General features: G+C 36.6%; 3 protein-coding genes across 4 annotated transcripts; all 3 read left to right on the forward strand.

Moving 5' to 3' along the window:
* LOC109703716 (O-glucosyltransferase rumi homolog) lies at positions 1,008-7,980 on the forward strand. Of its 2 annotated transcripts, none has more exons than XM_020224437.1 (7): positions 1,008-1,304; positions 4,203-4,267; positions 4,647-5,213; positions 6,142-6,334; positions 6,418-6,482; positions 6,699-6,909; positions 7,371-7,709. In XM_020224437.1, exons 1-7 carry the CDS (start codon positions 1,140-1,142, stop codon positions 7,707-7,709), a joined length of 1,605 nt encoding a protein of 534 aa, XP_020080026.1. In that variant the 5' UTR covers positions 1,008-1,139. The 2 variants fall into 2 exon arrangements, with proteins under 2 accessions (XP_020080026.1, XP_020080027.1); XM_020224438.1 differs by having other exon boundaries at positions 1,012-1,304; positions 4,203-4,631; positions 5,011-5,213; positions 7,371-7,980.
* LOC109728899 (O-glucosyltransferase rumi homolog) lies at positions 10,395-15,385 on the forward strand. The gene is made up of 6 exons (XM_020259435.1): positions 10,395-10,837; positions 11,138-11,733; positions 12,623-12,815; positions 13,647-13,711; positions 13,881-14,091; positions 14,862-15,385. Exons 1-6 carry the CDS (start codon positions 10,652-10,654, stop codon positions 15,201-15,203), a joined length of 1,593 nt encoding a protein of 530 aa, XP_020115024.1. The 5' UTR covers positions 10,395-10,651; the 3' UTR covers positions 15,204-15,385.
* LOC109703609 (probable LRR receptor-like serine/threonine-protein kinase At1g63430) lies at positions 20,758-25,712 on the forward strand. Its single transcript, XM_020224293.1, has 13 exons — positions 20,758-21,148; positions 21,295-21,436; positions 21,777-21,848; positions 21,928-22,071; positions 22,195-22,344; positions 22,519-22,632; positions 22,709-22,779; positions 23,354-23,599; positions 23,696-23,901; positions 23,978-24,110; positions 24,512-24,669; positions 24,773-24,988; positions 25,182-25,712. The coding sequence occupies exons 1-13, from the start codon at positions 21,055-21,057 to the stop codon at positions 25,425-25,427; spliced, it is 1,992 nt and encodes a 663-aa protein (XP_020079882.1). The 5' UTR covers positions 20,758-21,054; the 3' UTR covers positions 25,428-25,712.

Raw genomic sequence — 26,868 nt, forward strand, 5'->3', positions numbered from 1 at the left:
TATCCTCGCCTTTAGACTTATGCGCACAAATTTTTTGGCAGATAAAAATTGTATGAGACCCCCTCAACTATAGTGATGTCTGAAACAGCCCTTTTGACTATATATTTTTTCAGATCGACCCCTTCTCAGCTTTTGAATCTTTAGAATTAAATAATTTTAGCCAAATTATTTAAAAACTTTACTAAATTAATCAATAATTCGAGTTTATAGCGACTGAATATGAACTAATCAATTGCTAATATATTATTATATATAATTAATTTTCAAAACTGAAACGTAATCTTACAAGTTTAAGGGACACTACTCAAAAAAAAAAGAAAAAAACTCGAGGGGCCTGCATCAAAATGCTCTATAGTTAAGGTTTATTCCGTACAATTACTCTTTATCTCAACCGTTCTTTTCTTATTATTTTCTCAGCCGTTCTTTTGTTATTATTATTAATTTTTTAAAATTTGGTCAAAGATACACTAATGTGCTCCTCATTGGTGGAAAATCTAATTATGGGATACACTCTGAACAGCGTATCCATATTCCATAAACACCATGCAATTCTCATTTGTGGGAATAATCATTACAAAATGCCCTAAAACTATTTCCCTTCATTATGCGTCCACCACGATAGCCACAGATCATCTACATTAATTTCTAAAGCTACATATTTTGAAAATAAAAGAACAATTTTTGAATAAAAAGCAGCTCAATTCAATACTCAATAGATGGTATTGGTATGGAATATTGAAACATTTTTTTTAAAAAAAAAAGGGTCCAAAAAAGAAATTTGTGGTGGACTCGGTCTAGGAAAGAAAATGACGCATAAAAAGCATGTCCTCGTGAGAAAAAATGAGCAACGTGGTCCAACCAACTCTTCCAAGCAACAGAACCCCTTCTATACGTTATTTAAGAAGATAAACTGTTAATATTTAAGGTATCAAAAAATGCCCTTTCTTTTTTAATCATTTTTCTTATTCTTATATTATATCCCATAACTCTCTCTCTCTCTCTCTAAATGTGTGTATATATATATATATATATATATATATATATACCCTTAAGTTGTTATTAATATAATAGAGTTTGAGTCAAAGCACTGCACATGTATATGGCTTGCTAAAGAGCGCTTAGAAGGAGTACTGGGCAAGATGAAGAGTTGTGTTGATGGAGAGGAGGGGATGTGTGGATCCATAAATGAAAAGAGAAAGAGTGCTATAGCCGCTATAAAATCGTCGACGAGAGGAGTCGGTATCGTCTTCGTTGCGCTTTTCCTTCTCGTAGTTTTGATTCCTTCGCGATGGATCGACCGTGTTGTGAGTACTTCTCAAATTCTTTCTTAAGCTTCCTCTTTGAGTTTACGAACCATTTTCATTGTAAAAAACAAGCATGCATGATAAATTTATGGGCATAATAAGCATGATTCTTCTTCTTATTTTTTATTTGGAATTGCACCTTTTTTTAAAAAAAAAAACTCACACACCGATTATGATGCAACGTGGGAGACAAAACTATAAAATGTGTTCTTTTAAAGGGAAAAAAAAAAAGAGAAAGAAACGGATTCACCTCTTGTTAAAAGATTTGTTCATCATCGTGAAAAAAAAAAAATAAATATTGAAGTTTTATAAAAGAATATTTATTAGTAAAAGTTTCGGCACAATATATGTTTTTTTCCTCCTTTTATTTTTCCTTTTGTGATTGTTGAAGTTTTTTCTTATTAGTTGGAGAGATTCTAAATTGAAAAAAAAAACCATATACGAAGCATGAGCTTTGATAATTATAGAAAAGATTCTATTGAGGTTAACTTAATTAACCACCGTAATCGTTTTGATAGTTAAGAATATTTTGGACGATTCCTTAAATTTTGGGATGATTTAAATTTAGTGCATTAATTGTCCGCAAAATTATGCTGCAATCGAAGTTAGGATTATTATTTTCTAGAAAGGGAATTTATTAGAATATAAAAAATATGTCACCTTAGTGGTTACAGTAATTATTTTTCTTTCATTCGTAAGTGAAAGTCAATGTACGTAATCAAGTAGAAAAATCTTTTATGTAATTCATGATAATGACATGCACCATATGAGCACTGATTTTTCTTCCATTAATTCCTCTACACTTTAGACTGGGACTAATATTCAATAGCCGTGAATTGATTTACAACCGCGTTTATTTAGGTGGGAGTAGACTTTTGAATGAATTAAAATTCATGAAAAAATTATTTTTCTTCATCCTTTTGTTTGTATAATTGTGAAATTGAAGTTTTTTTTCGTATTTATGTTTATTTAATAGAAAGTGTTAAAAGTTGAAGACGTCAGAGATAAGTTAATATTTTATAATTTTTTTTCTTTGTTTTCCGTAATTGACTTTGACTTGGGATGAGCCGGAGTCAATTATGTTATTTTGAAGAGTTTGAGTTTCGATTGAAGTTGAAGTTACAGTAAAACCACGCAACAAAGTGAAACTAAAAATATTAAAGAAGCTTATGAATAGATATATCTGTTAATCCCTTGCTTAAAAAAACAAACTTTTCAAATGCTCCTGTTTTCATACTTCTTAGTAAAAAATTCTGATCATAATTTTGTAGCATTAGATTGACGATGACAAATGACAATGATATTTTCGAGTTATTTTGAAGCTCGGAAACACCTGTATAAGACTTTGTTAATTGACTTGACCTTGTGAACCACTCAGGCGTCTGAGTCCAAACATACTCCTTTCCTATAAGATGGTGACTTAAATGGTGCTCTCCTATAGGATGTGACTTAAGTTGTGATAGAGAATCTAGAAGATATTGGCCACTGTTTTTGGCCCAGAAAATTTAGGCGAATTTAATTTTTTTGTTTTTGAGATAATATAGTAGTATGTTACCCTTAAAAATGTGAAACAATTACACCATATTTGAATTAGGTACAGGAGGGAAATAAGGCCTGGTTACAAGAAGTTCCCCATAGGGGGCGTTTGGATTGGCGAATTTGTAGATTCAACGTAAGTCAAGTATAGTGGTGTTTGAGTTTTCCTGAAGTGTGATTATTTTTCTGTTGTTTGTTTTGACGTAACTCGTACCACTGAAAGTTAAATTCAATCACTTCTGCTGTTTGTTTTGATGTAACTTGGTGCTGGTAAAATTAGTTTTTTGAGTTCCGTTGTTTGTTTTGATGTAAGTAAGTGGATCCCATTATCTCCTAAATATAGTAATAAATTTATCACTATAAAATTTAACCTATTATATAATTAAATTTTTTATTATTATTTAAAGATAATCTTAATTTATTATAAATAAAGTAATTCTAACCCATTATAAAGAAAGTAGAGTTTAGATTTTACTGTTTAATAAATTGTTTAGAGAAGGTTGAGTGTGGTGGAAGTCGAGTTCGGTACTTTAGAGCCGGAAGTCGAGAGTAGGTGAAGTGGAGCTCTAACGTAACTTGAGTTACATTATATTTTTCACTTACACCAAAACAAATAACGGAAGTGATGGAACTTGAGTTCCATCACTCCACTTACACCAAAACAAACGGGCCCATATTGTCGAGAGAGATAGTAATAGTATGTTACCCTTGAAAATGTGAAACAACTACAGTTACTGCACCATGTTTGGACCCCTACAAGAGGGGGGATAAGGCCCGGGTACAAAAGGTTCCCCATGTGGTCGAGAGAGAGGGAGATATTTTTTTATTATTTTTTATTTATAACTATTCATTATTCTTCTTAGAACCAAACGAAATTTTAATTTTCGAACTTGAAGTCTTATATATCAATCATCAAATTTTTTACCATCTATATATGCTTAGGACGATCGGTTTAATCTTCAAAATGCTAAAAACTATGAATCTCAAACTTTCGAGTTTGAGAACCAATCAAACTAGAATAAGGCTAAAAGGTTTAGAGCATAGTAAACATTGAAACTATGAACGTAAAACTTACAAGTTTGATAACCAAGCAAAAAAAAAATATGAATAAAAAGTTTAGAGCATAGGATCGCAATGATTTATTTACGCATTCAAGTTTGAATTGTTTAATTTGAAATACTTTGATTTTTGTTTAAAAATTATTAATATTTTGTGAAATATATAGTGTTAATTTTTGAATGTTTGCATGAATTAATAGAAAAAAAAAAATCCTACATCATGTATGTTGACAAATTTATAGCCTATATATAATTTAGGGGCATTTTGGGGTACCTGTAACACTTTGTTTTCCTCTGCACGCAGTCCTTCGTACTAACAAACAACGAGGAGAGCTCGTCCCACGGTGGCCACGCCCACCCCAAAAAGTCCCCACGAATCCCCATCTCCTTCACCTGCCCTAACGCGACATCCGTCGAACGCCTCTCCTGCACCCGGAGAGCACCACCATTATCAACCTCTCCCTCCCCTTCCCCCTCCCCCACCCCCTCATCCTCCTCCTCCGAACCCTCCCCTTCCACTGCTGCTACTACTGCTGCTGCTGCGTGCCCCGGCTACTTCCGCTACATCCACGAGGACCTGCGCCCATGGCGGGGCCGCGGGGGGATCACGCGCGCGGCGGTGGAGGAGGCGCGGAGCCTCGCGCACTTCCGGCTCGTCGTGCTCGGCGGGCGCGCCTTCGTGGAGCACTACAGCGGCGCGTTCCAGACGCGGGACGTGTTCACGCTGTGGGGGGTGCTGCAGCTCCTNCCCACGAATCCCCATCTCCTTCACCTGCCCTAACGCGACATCCGTCGAACGCCTCTCCTGCACCCGGAGAGCACCACCATTATCAACCTCTCCCTCCCCTTCCCCCTCCCCCACCCCCTCATCCTCCTCCTCCGAACCCTCCCCTTCCACTGGGACTGCTGCTGGTACTAAAACTTGCCCGGGTTACTTCCGCTACATCCACGAGGACCTGCGGGCATGGCGGGGGGCGGACGGGATCACGCGCGCGGCGGTGGAGGAGGCGCGGAGCCTCGCCAACTTCCGCCTCGTCGTGCTCGGCGGGCGCGCCTTCGTGGAGCACTACAGCGGCGCGTTCCAGACGCGGGACGTGTTCACGCTGTGGGGGGTGCTGCAGCTCCTCGCCCGCTACCCGGGCCGCGTCCCCGACCTCGACCTCATGTTCAACTGCGACGACCCGCCCGTCGTCCGCTTCGACAGCTACCGCGCCGGCGAAGGCCCCTCTGCGCCGCCGCTGCCGCCGCTGTTCCGCTACTGCAAGGAACCCGCCACCGCCGACATCGTCTTCCCTGATTGGTCCTTCTGGGGTTGGTAATTATTTGATCAAATCTCTCACTATTTGCTTCCAATTTTTTGCCGTGAGATTAAAATTATTCAGTAGTTTTGGGTTTTTAATGCTAAATTATATGAAACAATCATACCGGAGGAGGAGGAGGAGGAGGGTGTTTTTAATATTTATATTCAACCCTGGCTCGAGACATTTCGATACACCTAAAACATGGACTTTTAATATTTCTATTCAACATTTAACACATTTAGAGTCCTATAATTTCGAGGCCCAAAAGGAGAAAATGCCCTGAAATTTATTGCTTGTTGTATAATGAAACCTTGAATCAAGACCCATAAAAGAGTCACATTTAAGTGAATAAGTATGTAATAGGAGAAGCTTTTGTGGTAATGATGTTTGATCAGTGTTGTACGGCAAAAATAGATCTCTTTTTGTTTTTTCGTAAGAAAGAACTAAAAATTGTCGTAACGTCGCCCAGCTGTAGCTGAATTAGAAGTTTCCAATTGGAGCTTAGATATGTTGGACTTAGAAACTCATTCCAACAACAACAGCAGCTCATGTTTAGCCGCCGCTTCGTATAATAGAAAAGTTATTTAAAAAATGAAGCCAAATTGGCTCTACAATGAGTGGAAGGAGTAGGACAAGTACCAATGTCCCAAATTTGCCATGTTGCAGAGCTTAATTTCTACCCGAGAAGTATAAGTCAGGTTGTTGTTCTCGAGCTTCAACCAAAGCAAGAAGTGGCAAACAAGCCTTTTCTGTCGGGGAGTTGGACTGCTAGCTTCATTAGAAACTTATTGGGTAAATTAGAAAACTATAACTGCTCTTTCAAGCTGCTCCACTTAAACGGGGCTTTGCAGTACTCGCAATTTGCAAGTGCGCATCAAAAATCTCTCTTGGAATTTTGCTGCAATATCTGTTCAGTCTTAATCTGATATTCAGATTTAATAGGCCGGAGGTCAACATAAAGCCATGGGAGCCGCTTTTGGTGGATCTTAAAGAAGGCAACGAGCGAGTTAAATGGAAGGACCGGGAACCTTATGCCTTCTGGAAGGGCAACCCATGGGTGGCTGGAACTCGGCAGGACCTCCTCAAGTGCAATGTCTCCAATGGCCGCGAGTGGAATGCTCGGCTTTTTACACAGGTACATTTCATGAAAAGTTGTATCGCGCACCCACCCTGTCTCATTCATAAGTATGTTTAAACTCATCTTCGTGGTGCTTGTAGAATTGGGAAAGTGAGATCCGGAATGGATTCAAGGGATCAAACCTGGCTGACCAATGCTTATACAGGTAATTTACTGCCGACTCGACCATTGCTCCCATTTTACCTTGTATAAGCGCAAGGTTACCTTTATAGTGTATTGATGCTTGATGGTTTGGTATGGTTGTTTGATCATTTAATGTATATTTTAATTTAATGCTTTGATGCTACGTTCTTCAGTTCACTAATTTTTCGTTGGAAGTTTTATTCTGACCGTCAGGCTACCTAATGTTCTCTAATTGCAGATATAAGATCTATATTGAGGGACGGGCGTGGTCGGTGAGTGAGAAGTACATTTTGGCGTGCAACTCACCAACTCTGTTAGTGACGAGTATGTACCAGGACTTTTTTACGAGGGGATTGATGCCGGGTCACCATTACTGGCCAATTAGGCCCGACCATAAGTGCCCGTCAATCAAGTTCGCTGTGGACTGGGGCAACAAGCACCAGAAAGAGGTAACCATGCTAGTTTTAATTTTTCATACTCGAGATATTGTAGAAAATTACGATTTCCAGCCTACTAAGTTCGTCAGGTTTAATTCAAGTCCATTCAGGGATCGGGATTTTCTTGTTCCATCCGAGACAGGTTATGCTAGACTTGAGTTGTCATTGAAACATTAGATCTAATTGAGCATCGAGTCCTACCAAGTGGTACATTACACCTAAATGTAATTGTCAGTGCTTTTTGAGAATGAAAAAGTAACAGGAAAAAGTGAGGGTGTTTGGTTTGAGCATAGCTCTATTCTCGACAGGCTATTCACGATGATAAAGTGCTTCATAGGTGTTAGGTATCCTAATAAGTTCTTGTGGTGTATGCGGTTCACTCCGTGTTCATTAATTTGTTTAGATCATATGTAACATTGTGATCGATGTCTCATTTGCAATGTTGCTCTTACTAATCTCTGTAACTAAAACAGGCGCAAGCTATAGGAAAGGCGGGGAGCGGCTTCATTCAAGAGGAAGTGAAGATGGACTACGTATACGACTACATGCTGCACTTACTAACCGAGTACGCGAAGCTCTTGCGGTATAAACCTACCGTGCCCGAGAAGGCTACTGAGTTGTGCTTGGAATCCATGGCTTGCGCCGCCGAAGGGCTCGTGAAGACATTCATGATGGACTCGAGGGCGAAATGGGTCCATGATTCGGAACCGTGCACGTTGCCGCCTTCCTTCGATCCTAAAGAGCTCAAAGAGATATCTAAAAGAAAAGATGAGGCAATAAAACAAGTGGAAATGTGGGAGAGAAAAGCATAATCCGCGGAGCAAAATTGTTAGTTATATCCGGAAAAAAAGAGTAAGTTTTATATAATTCGCCCTTCCAAAATTTACAGCTTTTTGTCTTTTTTACAGTAGAATTGAGAGCAAGCACATAATTTTTCAGTTTCGCATCTTGGCTATTTAGAATATCGTCTATGAAACCAATGTAGAGGAACAGCAAGTCTAAAATTGTTTTACAAATGTGAATGATTAACATATATTGCTTTACAGAAAATAATAAAGTTATGTTAAACTTGTGATTGAGGTCTCAGTGAGTCAAATTTTATTTGGAACTCTTTTGCTTTTGAGTTTTTTTTTTTTTATTTATTGAGAAATAGATCATATTACCCGTTTCGTTTATTTCATTTAAAAATAAACTTAGCTGGAAATATGAATCAATTAGGATTCAAATTGGGGATCTCGGGTACCAGCTACAAAGTTTTTTGCCACTTGCGCTATGGATAGTCGGTTTTGGGTTCGATCGGTGAGCTCTCTAAACTTAATTTGTCAAAGTGTTGCCACCTTTTAAGCAATGCGGCGCAGATCTCGACAATTTGAATGGTCTAAGTTCACTTTATTTATTATCTTAGGACCTTTTATTAAAATTTTATGTTGCACTCTATTCTATATCTTTACATAGAGACGCATCAAGAGAACGTGATTGGCGTTCAGGACATATGACTCTCCTCCTATTAAAGAAGTGTACATTATAATACTTACACCTCTCCTATTAAAGATGAAGTCTACATTGTAATATTTATACCGCATTATTTATATTTAGTCAATCATTTTTTTTTTAGATAAAAGAATAATAATTTTTTAAAAAAATCATAATGGGATGGGTGATTTCTAAGAAAGTTTTTTGATTAGTTGGAGACATCGAATCAGTAATATAAGTGTTACACTTTAGGATTTTTTTTTTTTTCTCTTTAGGGGCTGTTTGATTAGGCAAAAAATATAAAAAATGTTTTTTTGAAAAAAATTTCTATAAAAAATTGCTTTTTCTACAAAAAAGAAGTGTTCTAATATTTTTTCTAAATTTTATGAAAAACTAATGTTTTTGTTATTCGGTTTTTTTAGAAAAAAAAAATATTATTTTTCATAAAATATGAAATTTTTTTCCAAATATGGTAGTTTGCCTTAGAACCAAATAAAAGGAGGACACTTTTTTAAGTAACCACAGCTTCTTAATCAAAATGGCACAGATATTTGAAAAGTCAGGTTTAATATACAAACTAATGTAGGCACCTTCGGAATAAAAAAGAATACACATACAAGAAACTGAAAAAGAAGCAGCAGCTGCAGTAGTAAAAATATAAAAATAAAAATATAAGAAAGATAAAAAAAATAAGAAAAAAATTATAAGAATAATAAATTATATTTAAAGAAGGACTAAAATATCATATGTCTCATATTTGAGCAAAAAATTATAACGCATGAAAGTTCGAGAACTAAAGTTTCACGCATCATATAGTTTGAGGGCCAAAAGTGTAATTTACTATTTTTTATATTTTTAATTCAAATGAAAATGGAGTTGAGCATTAATCGATTTTGTTCAATTAATAATTTCATATGAGGAAAAAATATATTAAAATATCTAATAAATTTTAGAATGCCTAATTATTAAAATTAAAAGTCTACCAATTATATTTTGGATATTTTAAAAAATTTTAAATATAAAATTGATCCCTCATCAGGCTATAAATATGGCACTAAAATTTGATATTAAAACCAAAATAAAAATATATAAAACTTTTCTAAACTATGAATTATTTTGATTTAACTATCTAATCTTTCAAAATTTTGTTTTAACAATTCAATCTTTCTATATGTTAGATTTGAACCGGTCAATAATATTTTGATTTTAAAATTTGAATGCGTCATTTAATTTACAAATTTAGTTCGTATACTTCGTACGATTCTTGAAACCAAAATTTATTAAAATCATTAATTAACTTAAACTAAATCAATCTCTCATATTTTTTATTATATAATCTACATCTAAGTGATTAATATTATAAAATCAAAATTTATATTTAATGTATGAAATTTAAACTATTTAAAAATTATGTGTTTAAATTTATATAATTAGAGAAAAAAAATTAGATTAGATTAATAATAAAAAAAACTCAAATCCCTTTGTCCAGAATAGTTGCGCGAGAGAGGGGACAAAAAAAAAAAAAAAAAAAAAAAAAAAAAAAAAAAAAAAAAAAAAAGAGGCCCCACCCTCACCCCTATCCACCGGGGCCCCACCCGCACGGCCGCACCCTCCAATTCCCACCTACTCTCTCTTAATGGCACCTGTATAGTGAACTAAGGTTGCATATTTTCTATAGATAGATTATTAAACTAAATGAGAGGAGAGGAATTAATATTTAGAAAAAATTTTAACTATCACTTCTGTAATTTTATATTTTCTTATTTTATTATTCTGTAATTTAAAGTGTATTAATTTAGTATTCCGTAATTATATTTTTATTCTTTTATTATTGATTTTATTAATTTTTTTTGTTAAATCGGTAACAAAGTTCAAACTCAAAAGTATTAAAATAAATATTTGATAAAATTTAGATAGAATATTTAATTTTTTTTATACATAATTTAATAAAAAATTAACGAAAAAAATACGAAACCACAATATTTAATAGCGGTGCACGCGTAGAAGCACAAAAAGGGAGGATATAGACAACTAGGACGTCAAATGAGTAGAAACGGTTACGAACAGTCCCCCTCAAAAGTCAACACTACCCCCCAAATTGCTAGGCTTAGCCTCCTCCACACCTCGTCCCCTCACGCTTTCCACCTTCGTCTTAATTTCTGTTTTAAGATGCTCTCCCCTGAAATAGAAACCAACTTATTAATCTTCGCAACAAGATTATTATAAACTACTCATCATTGTAAGAGAGAAGAGTAGAGTTCGGATATATAGAGTATTCGTCATGAAGAGCACTTGTGTTGGGGCGTCGGAAGGCGTCGACAGTGGCGGCGGCGGCGACAGAGCTGAAAATGAAAGGGCGAAGAGCGCGGTAGAGAGTATACACTCTTCCGTGAAAGGCGTCGGTGTCGTCTTCGTCGCGCTTTTGGTCCTCGTCGTTTTGATCTCCGCGCGATGGGTCGACCACGTCGTATGCACCTCTATGACGATCGTCGTCGCAGGATTCTTTTGATTTAGTTTCTTTCCTTACCTCTGAATTTTTCTTCTTCTGTTTTTTTTTACTGAGCTATAAGTGCAAATGCTTCTACAGTAGCGGCATGGTTATTTTAAATTTTTAGTTGTAATGCCATTGCACTTGTGATGAGTTTATAGATAGAATTTGTATCTGATCGATTAATTATTGAGTCATGTAAAAAGAAACTATGATTGATTTTTTGAGCATCAGGAAATAATGAAACGCTGATTCTATCTGTTTTGGCTGCGCGTGCAGCCCTTCCTCCTAAAGACCAGCAGCAGCAGCAGCAGCAGCAGTACAGTCACAGAGAAGCAGATATCCTCCCACTATGACCATGCGCACCCCAAAAGAATCCCCATCTCCTTCGCGTGCCCTCCTAATGGGACATCCGTCGAACACCTCTCCTGCACACCGAGATCACCACCACTACGTACCACTAGGACTGCTGCTGGTACTAAAACTTGCCCGGGTTACTTCCGCTACATCCACGAGGACCTGCGGGCATGGCGGGGGGCGGAGGGGATCACGCGCGCGGCGGTGGAGGGGGCGCGGCGGTTCGCGCACTTCCGGCTGGTGGTGCTGGGCGGGCGCGCGTTCGTGGAGCGCTACGCGCGGCCGTACCAGACGCGCGACGTGTTCACGCTGTGGGGGATCCTGCAGCTCCTCGCGCGCCGCCCGGGCCGCGTCCCCGACCTCGACCTCATGTTCAACTGCGAGGACCCGCCCCTCGTCCTCCTCGACCGCTACCGCCGCCGCCGCCCCGACGCGCCGCCGCTGCCGCCGCTCTTCCGCTACTGCAAGGACCACGCCTCCGCCGACATCGTCTTCCCCGACTGGTCCTTCTGGGGCTGGTACGCAATTTACATATCTGTTCATTTGTTTCTTTGTTTGTTTGTTTATTTCCTTCATTATTTGGTACTGTTTGTGCTTCTTTATTATTATTATTATTATTATTATATTACTATTACTATTAAAATAAAATTAATGTCGCTTCCTTTGTCGCTATCAAGTATATCGAGACATAATGTTGCGGTACAGGAAGGTCTGGTTGGGCCGGTACTCGGTTTCCTAACTACTCCATGTGAAAGCCATTGCAGTAAATAGGTCGACTGAGGAAGAGATTCCACTGTATATCAATCACATTATATTATTTATTAATAATTAATTATTATTATTATTATTTTTTTTGAGAGATAGATAGCACGCTATCCGCTTCGTTTATTTCATTTAGAAATAAACTTAGCTGAAAATATGAATCAATTAGGATTCGAACTTGGGTCTCGGATACCAACCATCAAGTCTTTTGCCACTTGCTCTAGGAACGGTCAGCATGCGGAAGTAATTAACTATAAAAAATTATTTTTTCTTACTTAGGGCATATTAGTATCGAGGATTACCAAATATTTTTTTTTGAAAAAAAAGCAACATGCTATTTATTTCGTTCATGTTGTTTACAAATAGATTTAGTTGAAAATATCAAATAATAATTTTTGAACTTGAGATCTCGAATACAAATTAATAAATTTTTTGCCACTTGTGCTGGGAAAGGCTGGTGATTGCTTAATATTAATAAGCGGAAAAGAGTCGGCCTAAGAGGACGTCAATATATACATTTCTACTTTTAATGGTAAAATATATATATATATATATCTTAGCCAAACTGATGTGATATTTCCTGAGGTGTAGTTATTTATGAAAATAAATAAATATATGTATATATTTTGCATGTGAATTTGATAGGCCGGAGATTAAGATAAAGCCATGGGAGCTACTTTTAGAGGATCTGAGGAAGGGGAGCGAGAGAGTGAAATGGAAAGATAGAGAACCCTACGCGTTTTGGAAAGGAAACCCAAGTGTTTCCCCGAGCCGAGAGGACCTTCTCAAGTGCAACGTCTCCAATGGCCAAGAGTACAATGCTCGGCTCTTTACACTGGTATCAGCATAAAAAACTTGCTTTTAAGCCAACTTTTCATGGTCATTTTACAGCATACCCCTGCAAAATTTTTTATTTGATATTATATTGATATTTTGGATGCCATTATATCACTACTAAAGCATCCGATTCCATCACTACTAAAGCATCTGATTCTTGTAAAAATTTTAATGTTTTCACATATACCCATACCGGTAGAAATCCGTTAAACAAATATAGTTAACCATAGATAAAATACTTAAACCTAGTTAATAATGTGGTAAATTGACTTTTTTACCGCTCTTATTTTATTTGTGATGGTAGAAAGGAAAAAAATATTCGTTGGAGATTTTTGGAAGAACATTTCTGTATAATTACAACAATTAGAGTTTTTGGAGGGATATATTTGTGATGGAAAAAATATTATTTCACTTATTTTCTATTAAAAAATAAATGGTGCTTTAATGGTAACAAATCAAAGGGATAAACATATGTATCATTGGACATTTGTAAGGATAAATATGAAAAGTTAAACTTTAGAGGGATATATTTGCTATTCGATATATTTAGCTGTATGAAGCTAACCCTTTATGAAATATGCTAATCTTAACTTGGGGGGTCATCCAATTCGTGAAAAAATTGATTTTTTACATGAACAATTAAGTTTTTGTAGAGGGTATTCTTGTTAGTAGGTAATCAAGTTTGATTTTCTGAGACATACAAGTAAATGGCTGATTTTATGGAGAATATTCACGTAAATGTTTGTGTATCATAATACCTTTGCCCTTTTATACTTATCTCCACACATAGTACAACTATATTTCAGCTAATTTTTGAGTAGTGGTTTTGTAGAACTGGGACAGTGAGACCCAGAGTGGATTCAAGAAATCAGACCTAGCTAGCCAGTGTGTATACAGGTAATTTAATTTAATTTTTGTAGACCCATCGTTCCATCATTTGACACAAGTGCATATTTAAAGTAAACTTATTTTTAACCTAATGCATTTTGTGGTTTTGATAGTCTGTTCATAAAGGTCTAAACCTTTGTTGTGGATGTTACTTGAACTTCATGGTGTTTTGGTACAGGTATAAGATTTATATTGATGGCAAGTCGTGGTCGGTGAGCGAGAAGTACATCTTGGCATGCGACTCGCCGATGTTGCTGGTGACGACTCCGTACCAGGACTTCTTCACGCGGGGATTGATGCCGGGTCACCATTACTGGCCGATTAAACCCGATCGGAAGTGCCAATCGATCAAGTTTGCCGTTGATTGGGGCAACAGCCACCCAGATGAGGTAGTCATACACTTATTTCAAACTTGAAACAATAAATAGCAGAACAGAAAACTTGTTGTAGGATATAATTTTCTATTTCGAGAAGTAATAGTCAGATGTTTGACAATGAAAGTTTCGGAGCTTCTATACTAATGTAAGATAAGCACTTGCTTTCTGGCCTAAAGCAAAAGTCTCTTCTTGTGCTGCAACTGAGTCTAGAGAACTTGTAGAACAATTGTTAGCGCTCTACTAAAAATATACTTTTGCATAAGCTCTAGTCATGCCAAATAGACTCGAAAGTATATGTTTGGTTTGACCTGCTGAATGAAAAATTCTAACCCTTTTAGGGCTACCTACACCAAATCAGCAAGTTTGCGAATCGCAGCTTGGCCAAACAGGTCCTATTTTCCATGGCCATGTGTCAGCAAAGTTGTTATCCCGAGAACAAGCCCATTGAGGAAGAAGCCCTGGGTTCGGTTCCACAGGGATTTTTTTGGGCCGCGCGCATCCGACTCAAGCTTATCATACCCAACCCCTTAACATACAGGGCTCAATGTCAAGTTAGGTGTAGAGAGCTGTAGGTTTGGTGAATTTGAGGCCTAATTAGTCTTTGTTTGGGTTTAACTAGTTCGGATTCGGATCAGAACCATCTAATTTGATTCATTCAGTATAGGGTCAGTAGCATATCAACATATATATAAGTACTTTTGTTTATGATCAATGTCTTAGTTTCTCTTAATGTACCTCAAAACTACGCAACTCCTAAATTCCTGATCCTGTGAATCGAACAGGCACAAGCTATAGGAAAGGCGGGAAGCGGCTACATTCAAGAGGAAGTGAAAATGGACTACGTATATGACTACATGTTGCACTTACTAACAGAGTACGCAAAGCTCTTGAGGTACAAACCAACTGTGCCCGAGAAGGCGACCGAGCTGTGCCTGGAATCGTTGGCCTGCGCCGCCGAAGGGCTCGAGAAGACGTTCATGATGGACTCAATGGCGAAATGGGTCCACGATTCGGATCCGTGCACAATTCCGCCTCCATTTGACCCTAAAGAGCTAGAAGAGATGTCTCGGAAAAGAGACGAGGCAATAAAACAGGTAGAGATGTGGGAGAATAGCTATAGTTAGAGCACAATTTGGGGAGAATTGCAAGTTATATTGGAAGGAATATATGTATGTTCAATGTTTTTTTGATTCACAATGTGTAGAGTAACAGTACAAGCTAATGTGGGTTAACTATAGTCGAAAAATACAAATAAGCTAGTTCAATGCTTGTCTTAATAAGCCAATTTTAAGGCTCACAGGCTAAATTTCTTCTCAAAGCATGGAGAATTGATGAGTATTTAGTCCTTGGAGTTTGAATTGAGTTAATTTGGGTGACCTGAGTGAGGTGTAGAGAATATAAAGCATTAGAGATTTGAACCTGTCACGGTTTCGGTTGAGGTGGAATGAGTTTTACATGCGGTTAATGGGACGAGAGCGGGTTTGAAACCCTATATATATATATATATATATATATTTTTCACACAGGTAAGGTATAGAGTGACGCGCGCTTTAAACCCGCCCCACTATGATCCCTACCAATGTTGGTGGGTCATCACTCAATCATACTCTCCGAGTGAATTATTTGGGGGAAATAATTAGCTGCTACTCAATGTTGGTGCAGTGAGTTAATGAAGTAGAAACAGTCACATACTCAGAAAATAGCAGCCCAACTTTTGAGCCTTGGCTTCAAAGGTGAGGAGATGGCGAACGAAGAGAGGGATGTTAACTTTTCACTGCCGCAAGAACGAATGCTTGCTCTTCACACCAACTTGGTTGGCCAATTCTTAAGCTAGAAGCTAATAGGAATTGAAACAAAGTTAGATCAGAAACTTAGTATCGAAGCTAAGGTTACAAGTAAAAAAGAAGATAACACTATTGTTAGTGAAAGCTCCAAAGTAGCCAATTTCCTAAAGTTTGTTGATTGAATACTATAAGTGGGATTAGCTAGCTACGGGCGGTGATGTGAGACTTAACAACATTGATTATGTGGACCCTCCTATAAACAGCATACGCTCAATTACAGATTGCCACCTGTGCTTACTCGATAGTCATTCTGTTTTATTTGATTAAAAAGAATTACGAGAAAAATCAATCGAATGTACCGCTGATTGAAACTATAGCTGATTTCAACTTTCATGGTTCGAACAACTACGTACCTGCAATTTTCGCGCTTTTGTGAAATCAAAATGAAATACTCGAAATGTTCAGTTAATGGTGCCTTTATTTAAACAAGCTATTGAAAGCAACAACATATCTACCTTATTTTCTTTTGAATTTTCTATGGTGGAAAGTGAAAGGTGATGATGGTTCATGAGGGACCATTTGTTCCAAAGGAGCTAGCAAGAGAGGAGCCCAAGGGAGTATCATCTGAAAAAAGGAAAAGAGATCTTCAGATGTGTATTAATATATGTTGTCACATAAGCACATGGATATGTGTTAATAGCACAAGATAAAGTGACAAATGGGTCCCCTTTTTTTGTGCATGCCTTGCATCATAGATGCTTGAAACCAAGATCCAGTGGGTGTAGTATCACTGTTTAGTTACCAAAAGGGCCCTACAACTTGTCAATTTTTCTGTCCTGATCCAGTGGGTGTAGTATCACTCTCTTTGCTCTCACTTATGTATCAGTATTCTATTGCTTTCGACTATAGTTGGTTTGCTTCTAAGTACAGCTAGAATTACGCGAAGCCGAAATACTAATACATCATTATTTTTTTTTAGGAAAGGTAGCAAGCTACCTGCTTCATTCATTGAAAGTATGAACTAGGCTACAGGAGTGAGGCAACCCGGACCTCTAAGAACGATACAACAGTCATAAAAAAAAAAAAAAAAAAACCCAATCTAAAGGACCGGTCGTAAGAGGGGTTCCCAGGACTTCAGAAGCTGCTTAATTCGTTGTACAACCAAAATAGGGTCGAAATGGACGTTTCGAAAGATCAAATCATTTCTGGCCTTCCAAATGGTCCACCAGCAAGCAACCAATTCAGGTAAGCTATTATGCTTATTATGCATCCCTTTCTTGGCCAAAATACATCATTATTTATTTGCATGAAATGTTGAGAACCTAAGATTATTTTCCTACCTTTTATATATTCGTTTGCTTGTGATATGTTCTACATGGTATTGACAAGAAGATCTCTCTCTTGTAATATGCAAAAACGGCCACTTGAAGTACCATTCCAAAGTATAAGACTCTATCATACATTCATAAAATCAGATCGAATCAGAGTGGCGTACGGTACAGAAACATAAACCTGTACTCGTATCCTAAATGTCAACAGGTCGTATTTTTGATCGATCGATCACGTGCCTCTAAATATATGATCACCTTGGGTTTAGGTTAGGATTGGGTCAGGACCGGATCGTGTTTGGATAGTTGGAGTACGAGTGAAATCCCTTTAATATTTGTGGTGTCCTGGAACACAATATCAAACCACCTTTTGGGACATTAATAATGTAACTGCTGCTCTATATACGCATAAAGGCCAACAACATCATAAAATGCAACCAGGAAACAATGAATGCATGAGGACAGAAAGAACCAGACAACATTAATTAGGAATTTGCTGATCTCCTCCTGACTCTGTTGAGCCAAATTAAAGGCAAATGCCTCACATCACATGCTTTCACCTCTCTATATTAATAGCACACTCTCTCTCTCTCTCTCTCTCTTTCTCTCTTCATGGATGATAACATCATGACCACTACACCATCTATTTGGCCTTTCTATAAGGTGCAGCTTTGTTCAATAAGATCGAATTTTAGTAGCACTATTAACAGAAACAATATGTGAACATCACTCTTAGTACAGCTTTTCTTTCCAGAAGAAACAGTAAGTTCCAAATTAGAAGTTCAACTCGTAATTTCATTTCAAGTTTCTGCTTTAGCAAAAGTTTCAGACTTTTTTATTTATCCAATATTTTGCTAAGATTAGTATCGGTGCTCCAACGGGGACTACTACGCCTCTCGCAATATTGTACAACTAAAGAAGATCGAACACAACTTTGATAATACGCTGCTATATTTTAATTTAATAAGAGAGAGGTTAACACCACGGAGTTCTTTTATTTCTTTCGGTGGTTGTGAGATATGTAATGAGCTGGAGAGGAAGCTTCACTGCGACCACGAGAACTTTATTCTATTTACTCATATTCACATGAGAGTCTTTCTATTTTCTAAGCCTTCCAAGTTTTCAAATTTAATTTTGGAGCCTTTTTGATCTGTGAAGTTAATTTAGAATAACCTTGGCTTGTTTGGAAATTGAAAACTTTCTGCTTCTTTCGGAATTCAAAAGCGAAAAGGTCATTTTTGTTTTTGGACACAGCAAAAACCTCCACATTTTAGGTTCTTCAAAGTTATCTTTGAATGAAGCAAAGTTCAAATCTCGATTTTAGTCGAAAAGATATTCTGAAAGCCGAGGCAAAGAAGCACTTATTAGTCAGATATGTCCTTGATTTGGACTACCATGATTTTCTTTAGTAGATGGGTCACACATTCTTTGTCACCTAAACATCAGTTTCAAATGTCTTCTCAATTAAGCATCATAAGTTTCTTAACTAAAGCTGCAATAAATCAGAATAATACTAATTGAAGTTGCATAATATCAAAGTATCCTTAGTACAAGTTGCTGAATCAACATATATAGTATAATTGACAATAACTAATGTTTCAAATCTTCATTACTAATGCTCACATGAGATTATGTCTAAAATCTAAAAGGTAAACTAATCCCCATATGCGACTTTCAAAATATTAACTCATCTACTAGTATATATCCATATATATCCGCAATACTTTCGAAGGTACATGTAACAATTTTACTTGGTGTTTTCATTTATTTCATCGATCTACTAGGTTTCGCGATCTTTCTGCTGCGAAACTACTCCATTATTGATGGCTGAGATCAGACATTTGAATTTAAGTACTATGTGCCTTGTACCTTGCAGTTAATACTTTTACATATTTTGTAATTATTTAAGAAGATATAAGAAGAAAAAACAAAGAGATGACATTTGCAAATCTTGGGGAGAGGAGATTATAAATCATAAAATGCACTCACACAACTTTCGACTAATAACACCATGTAAAAAGGCAAAAAAAATAAAATAAAATAAAATAAAAAACACCTATCACTTTAATACTTGCACTGCAAAAATGGTTTAGTTTGCTACAAGGTCATGTACTAATGTCATCTATGCATTAGGGATCAAATATAGAGTAACAAATCAACACACGATCATAATTAATCCTCAATAGATTTGATACATTTTTTTTTTAAGTTCCATCTAATCAAATAGCATCAATTAATGTAATGGGTACTTAAATTATTTTAATTTTGATCCCCTAAATTATTAAGCAAGATCATCATTCATATCCGTATTTGTACATTATATAAGTGAGAGTTGGATTATCTACTCAAATACTATAGTAACTTTAGAGAATCTCTGCTCAACATTGGAGGGGCCAAGCACTATCAATCATATTACTTGATTGTGTTGTTTAAGAAAACTATAAAGCTACTTATACCTAACATTTCCCACAATTTAAAATGGAATTTTCTATGCACAAAATGCATAAATATCAAGATTTTATTTTATAAAATGGTTAAATTATAGAAAATCTTCCAACCAATACCCACTTTTTCACTTTTCCTCCTATCATTTAAAAACTTACACTTTGCTCTCTTAAAAAATAAAAAATATTCACTTTGACCCCCGCCGTCAATGTTCCATTAGAGTTCCGTTTATATTTTATTTTTTATACCCAAAAAAACTTTTGAAATTCTCATTCACGCCCACACATATACCATCCTCTGCCGCCTCGCCCACCCCTCTGTCCATGCCCAGACACACGTCCTCGTCCTTCTCTACCGTCGAATGAGTAAAATTGGGGAGGAGGAGATTGATGAAGAAGATGAAGATAATTTGATCATTTTGTCATATCGTATTTTCTTGTGAATATTTTTTAATTTTGAAGATGATAAAGTGTAGATTTTTGAATAACAGAAAAAAAATATGAAAAAATGAGTATTGACGTCAGAATTTTATATAATTTAGTCCTATAAAATGCCCGTGCTAATTGTAACTGTGGTTTTGAGCATGTTATCCAAAAGAGAGTTGTGGAACCAACTTTGGGCATATATAGTTTGACAAAGTTTTGCTAACTAAATTCAAAACTAATTTGGGCGCGAATAATTATTGCCTAGATCATTAACTCAAATATATTTATTCTATCTCATATTTTAAATTAAATCAGTAAACTAGGTGCAAAAAAAAAAAAAAGCACATATGTAATTTCTCCATCACACAACTTTTTTTTTTTTTTCCTTTCATTTTTTTTTCTCTCTACATTTACTCAACAGTCACACAAAAATACATGTCAAAATTAAAAATTTGATAGCTACAAGCCTACAAACACATAAATCAACCTATCTTTTCTAGCATTACGTGTCACTGTATTTTTTTTTCTCGTAATTGGATATAGATATTGCGCATTATCCTAGCCAAATTAATATTCAAATCCTAATATTCTAATTAAGAAAATATTCAAAATAAAAAATAACAAAAAAAAAAGAAAAAGAAAACGAAAAGGCGACAGGAGTCCAATGTTCTCTTCCCTCCCCCTCCATTTAATTTCGGAGCTATGAAACATTCCCCCATTCACTCCTCTCTCTCTTTCTCTCTCTCTCTCTCTCTCTCTCTCTCCTCTTTTCCCCCTTCCTCTCCCCACCAACTCCACCTCCGCCCCATGTGGGCGCTCCCTTTCCACCATTTTCGCCTCTCCCAACCCATGTTTCCTCCAAGGCACCTCCTTTTTCGCTCCCCATTTTCCCCACTTCCTTAGTTTTTTGGGGGGGTTTGGGTTTTTGGTTCAGTTTAATCCATAAAGGAGCTTCTTTTATGGGGGAGTTCGAAGCTTCAGTGTAGAGTGGACATGAGGAGCTCACTTGGGTTTCCGCTGCTGCTACTTCTCGCCATCAAATTCGGCGTCCTCCTTGTGCCCACTCACTCCTCTTTAGATTCCCAGGGTATGTTACTATGTTTAATGTTTTTTGGGTTTGTGGGTTTCGATTTGGGTTCCGTTTTGGGGGGTGAATTGGATGCGGGTTTTTGGAGATGGGTCGGAATTTTGGTTCTAGAGGTGAATTTGTGATGTGATTTGCGTTGTTTTCAGCAATTTCGGCGCTCGCCGCATTTAAAAGAGCCATTTTTGAAGACCCACTTGCGGTTCTATCTGATTGGAATGCACAAGGTGGAGATCCTTGCAATTGGTATGGTGTGGTTTGCTCACCATCTCAGGATCTAGTGGTTTCTCTGTAAGAAAAACCCTTCCTTTAACTTTAATACTCACTTTGCCCCAACTCTTACAGATCTCAATTATGCCCTTTTTTGCTCAGTATCAGTAGTACTGGATTTAGTTTGGATCCTTACCTGTACACTGTTTATTCCTATATATTCTGTTAATTATTGTGCTAGTATTCTTACTTTACTATTTGATAGTACTAGAGGTAATGTAACCCCATATATGACAAAGTGTAAGTGGTGCCAAAGAAGCTTATGCATACTAGCATTATGTTTTCTGTGTTCCTGAGAAGTTGTATACTATTTTTCCATATTAATTATCTTATATCTGAGAATGGGATTTGGGTTCTGCAGAAACCTTTCGAGTTCGTCGCTGAAGGGATTTCTTGCTCCTGAACTTGGACAACTGAGTTCTCTGCAAGAACTGTATGATCTGTTACTAAATACTAATTCTTCACTTCTTTTTTTTTGGAGCACATAATAATGTATTTATATCATCCTACAGGCACTTGGACAATAATTCACTTCTTGGAACAATACCTAAAGAAATTGGCTTGTTGAAGAACCTCACGGTACTCGACCTGAGCGTGAATTGGCTTACTGGTCCTGTCCCTCCTGAGCTTGGCGAACTGACGAGCATAACCATAATGTAGGAAGCAAAATGTTTAGTATAAATCTCTTCTTCCCCCCTCCCACCCTTCTTCATTGGCTACTTTTTCTTTTTCTTTTGATAACTTGTTATATTTCTTTTTTAAAAAATTTTCCTACACAGAAATCTTCGCTCCAATGCGCTGACCGGGAGTCTACCGCCCGAGCTTGGTAATCTTAATAATCTTGTCGAGCTACGGATAGATAGAAATAGACTACATGGGCCAATCCCTGGAAGCAACAATTCAAATGTTCCTACTACCTCAAGCAGCATGTAATCTTTTTTTTATTTTAAAAATACATATATGCTTTTCTCAAGGGAAATTGATAACCCTTTCACTATTTTTTTTCTTGTGGCAAATATCTGTGGCAAATATTTCAAATCTTTGATACGTAGGTTAGTACTATGTTATTATTTCAGATTAATTTTTTAACTGTTACAATTCAGGTTAGATCACAGCAATGGTAATGGCCTGTGCCGCTTTGCTCGCTTGAGAGTAGGAGATTTCTCGTACAACTTTTTTGCTGGAAAAGTTCCAGCTTGTCTGAAGTACCTTCCAAGGTAAATAAATTCTATTTTAAGTCATCTTAGATATACTTCATTTGAAACTCATCAGTTTCCTCGGATCTATATGCAGGTCGAGCTTCCAAGGAAACTGCTTCCAAGATGAATACTCTGTCCTGCAGCGCACTTCTCAAATTTGCAATGGTGCCATTATAACTTCTCAAGTCACTTATTTTTAATGTCTTTATTGCTTGAGGCATCTTTATATGCCGAAATCCAGGGACTAGAATGAACAATTGCGAAGTCAATTGCGAAGTCTTCATTATAAACATTTCAATGACTAGTCATTGTCCCTCGAATATAAACTCCATGGAACATTTACTATTCACAACAACATGGAACATTTACTATAGAAGGCCTAGGGGTTAGGTTAATGTTAATTCTAATGATCACAAAGGCACCGTATATTTGCTAAGTATTCGATCATTCATCTTATTTGCAATCATGTGGTTTATTTACTTGTAACAGCTAGAGTTTTAGGTTTTGCACAGGTGCATTGAGGTCGTTCCTTTTATGTGAATAAATTGATACGCATCTATCAGTAATACGTGCATACTGTATGCAAATGTACTTCTTCTTATGCTTATACTTAAGAGAAATAAATTTACATTTTTACATGATGGATCTCATAAATCTACTGTTATCATGGAGGAATTTACTGGTTTTCAGATTGCTAGTCTCTGATAGACTGAAAAGAGAATTTGTTGCCCTTCCTTAGGTTCTTCTGCAAAAAGCCAGCAAGTAGGCAAAGAGAAATATAAACAATCGAACGAATGGCATAAGCACCAAAGTCTACAGCAGCCAGAGTGGCTTCTGATTCTGGAAATTACTACTGGTGTTCTTGTGGTTGTTTTCGTAATCACTGGTGCTGCTACTGCAGCTGGAAATTGCAAGCTAAAGCCCACTGTAAAAATTCCTTGGAAGAAATCGAAGAATTGGAGGGCGGACATCGCAATGTCTATTGGTTAGTACCAAGTTTGTTACTGGCTATCAAATTGAGTGCTTCATCACAAAATGGCAGCTGAAACTAATAAAATTGTACAAATTTTTGTGCCAATAGACAGTGAAATCCTGAAAAACATCCCGAGATTAAGTCGGCAGGAACTTGAAGTAGCTTGTGAGGATTTCAGCAACATTATCGGCTCATCTCCTGATAGTATACTATATAAAGGAACTATGAAGGATGGACCTGAAATTGCTGTTATTGCACTGTGCTTCTCTGAAGAACACTGGACGAGCTATCACGAATTCTTCTTTCAGAATAAGGTAAATTATTGGCCAAAATAGCTTTCAATTATTTTATTTTCATGCCGAAAATTTAATTAGGAGATCTACCTTTCAGTTGGCTGACCTGGCAAGGTTGAATCACGAGAATGTAGCAAAATTGCTTGGTTATTGCAACGAAAGCGAACCATTTTCAAGGATACTAGTCTTTGAATATGCATCTAACGGAACCTTGTATGAGCACCTTCATTGTAAGTCATTTATACTCTTTTGGCTTAAGCATACAAATTCATCCAATTATAGGTCATTTGGAAACTAGTTCTCTACTTTTTTTTTCCTCCCGATATGAACCATTTACTGAAGCATTGTACAGTTTCAGAAGATGCCATCAGGAGTAAAGTATATTTGGGACTATTTTGATGGAATGATAGAGTATTCTGAAACTCATTTTACGGAAATTGAGGCCTGATTGTGTTCTCTAAGATCGTACAACACTAAGTTAGGGTTTCAAATCCAAAAACTTCAACTTCAGGGCCTATATCCAAATATCATAGTAGTTGGTTGGATTCTTAAATTTTTGCCTACTCTTTCTTTTGGTATATTGGTGCCATCTTATTTCGGACCTAAGGATGCATATTACTTTTTCTTTTAGATGGTGAAGGATCACAGTTATCATGGATTAGGCGCATGAAAGTAGCTATGGGTATTGCGAAAGGACTAAGGTACCTTCACACAGAGCTGCAGCCTCCGTTCACAATAGCTGAATTGAACACAAATGCAGTGTACATCACCGAAGATTTCACCCCAAAGGTTTGCATTCCATCAAGTATAAATTGTTCTACTTTTTTTGCCTGCTTTGACATAGCTTCTTTACCAAATTAAGGAGGTACTGACCCAACTGTTTTATAAGCAGATAGTTGATTTTGAGAGATGGAAAATGATTTTTTCGAAATATCAGAAGGGTTCTGCCTGTGTTACAAATGGAGGTTCTTTTCGTGATTTTGTGGATTGCTTAGAGCAAAGGCATTCGGATGTCCAAGGCAATACATATGCTTTCGGAGTGATTTTGCTCGAATTGATCAGTGGAAGGCCTCCATATTGCAAAGACGGAGGATGCTTGGAGGATTGGGTGAGCATTTTATCAATTTCGTACTTTCAAATTACATCTTCTGGTCCCATCTGTGATAAACCGAGCATTTCCGTTGTATAATTTTAATACGGTTGAAGCACGTAGTGTATTTGCATTTCAATCTAGTGCATTTGTTAAATTTTTCATCAAATTTTTTTTTCTAACTCACATATTGATCTTAAACTTGTTACAGGCCAGAGAATATCTTCAGCACCCAGAGGAGATAGGAAAGCTGGTGGATCCCGAACTGGAGAACGTGAAAGCCGACGATCTCGCCGTTATATGTAGCGTGGTCAGCCTATGCATCGAGCCCGACCCTTCCAAGAGGCCGTCGATGCAAATTATCGCATCAGTTCTGGAGAATGGGATCAACCTGTCACCAGCTGCCCTGCTGAAAGATTCGCCTTTAGCGTGGGCTGAACTCGCCTTATCGTCGTAACTAATAATCCTTCCACATTGTAAATTCGTCTCACACGAAATACCTTCTTCTTACTCTCTTTTTTTTTCCCTTTCTATTTTTAATATTTTCCTCTTTAGTCCTTTATTGGCCTTGTTGTTTGTACTAAAATAGCTTGCGACGGTAACAACTGATGAGTTGAATGTGTGGCAAAGCTGGGTTTGCTGTATAATAAGTTGCTGTATAAGTTTGATTGATCCATACACTTAACATTGGTTACAGAAGTTAAGGAATTGAGATCTGGTGGCTTCATCTTCAATAGTTTTATTCTCATTGTCCATGTGCTGCTGCTGCTGCTATTATTTTATACTACAATATCAAGAAAAATCAATTATTGGTGATCTAATTTAAAATTGGGTACTTATTTATTTATATATGAATTTCTTTATTTATTTTAGTGGGTCCTCAATGCTCAAAATACAGTCAAAAGTGTGCAAATCAGTTGATTTATACATATTTCCTTCTACTTTTTCTTTTTCCCCCTCTAGTACAACACGTCTTCTCAATGAAAATTGACTTTTAGTAAAATAAAAAAAAAATCCATAAAAAATGTACCTATTTCATCAAGAATATTGAATTATGGATAGTATTTGTATTATAGTAAAATTTGTTTGGATCCAAAGAATCTATTTCATTGAATAGTAATTTATATACTAAAAAAAAAAACTCGATCTGTCTCTGTCGCCCTCATTCATATGGTCAAAAAATTTGATTAAAAAGAGGAGCAGGTATATATTATTGCATATTATTTCTCGTAAAAGCCAAAAAAATGTAAGAGGTTGACGAAGGGGACGACCATTTCCTGTTGTAGAGACCATTCCAACCTTAAGATGGTTCCAAGTAGCTTCCTCTTGCTCCCCACCACTATTATATATATGGTAGGTACCATTGGACTTAATTAAATAATTAGTCTCTTTCTTAAAAATTTTTTAAAAAATAATAAATAATTTCTTTCTTCGTAGCTACTATTATCACTGGACTCTTCTTAATGAGTGTGTTTTGCTAGAGAATGTTGTTAAATATAAAAATATTTAAAACACTGTTCTCTAACCGCTTAAGTTTTTAGAATATAACGGTTGTTTCACATAGTATCAAAACAGGAAGTCCTGAGTTTGAATCACGCCAGACTCCTAGCATATTAATTTCCTCCCATTTAATTCAAGCCCACGTTATGGGCCGATTAAAAAGTCTCGAACCCAGACGTGAGGGGGAGTGTTAAATATAAAAATATTTAAAATACTGTTCTGTACAACGGTTGTTTCACAAATGTAATATTATTGTATAAAATATTATCTATAAAAAAATATTTTATGTCAATTTTTCAACAAATTTCTTTTATAATAATAAAATTTAAAGTACCAAATGAGAACTTCTATGCTTTTTCAGTTTCTTAAGGCCAAAAAGACTAAATTAGATTAGAGAA

The sequence above is a fragment of the Ananas comosus genome, linkage group 25 (genome assembly GCF_001540865.1).
Source record: "Ananas comosus cultivar F153 linkage group 25, ASM154086v1, whole genome shotgun sequence".
NCBI classification, from domain to species: Eukaryota; Viridiplantae; Streptophyta; class Magnoliopsida; order Poales; family Bromeliaceae; genus Ananas; species Ananas comosus.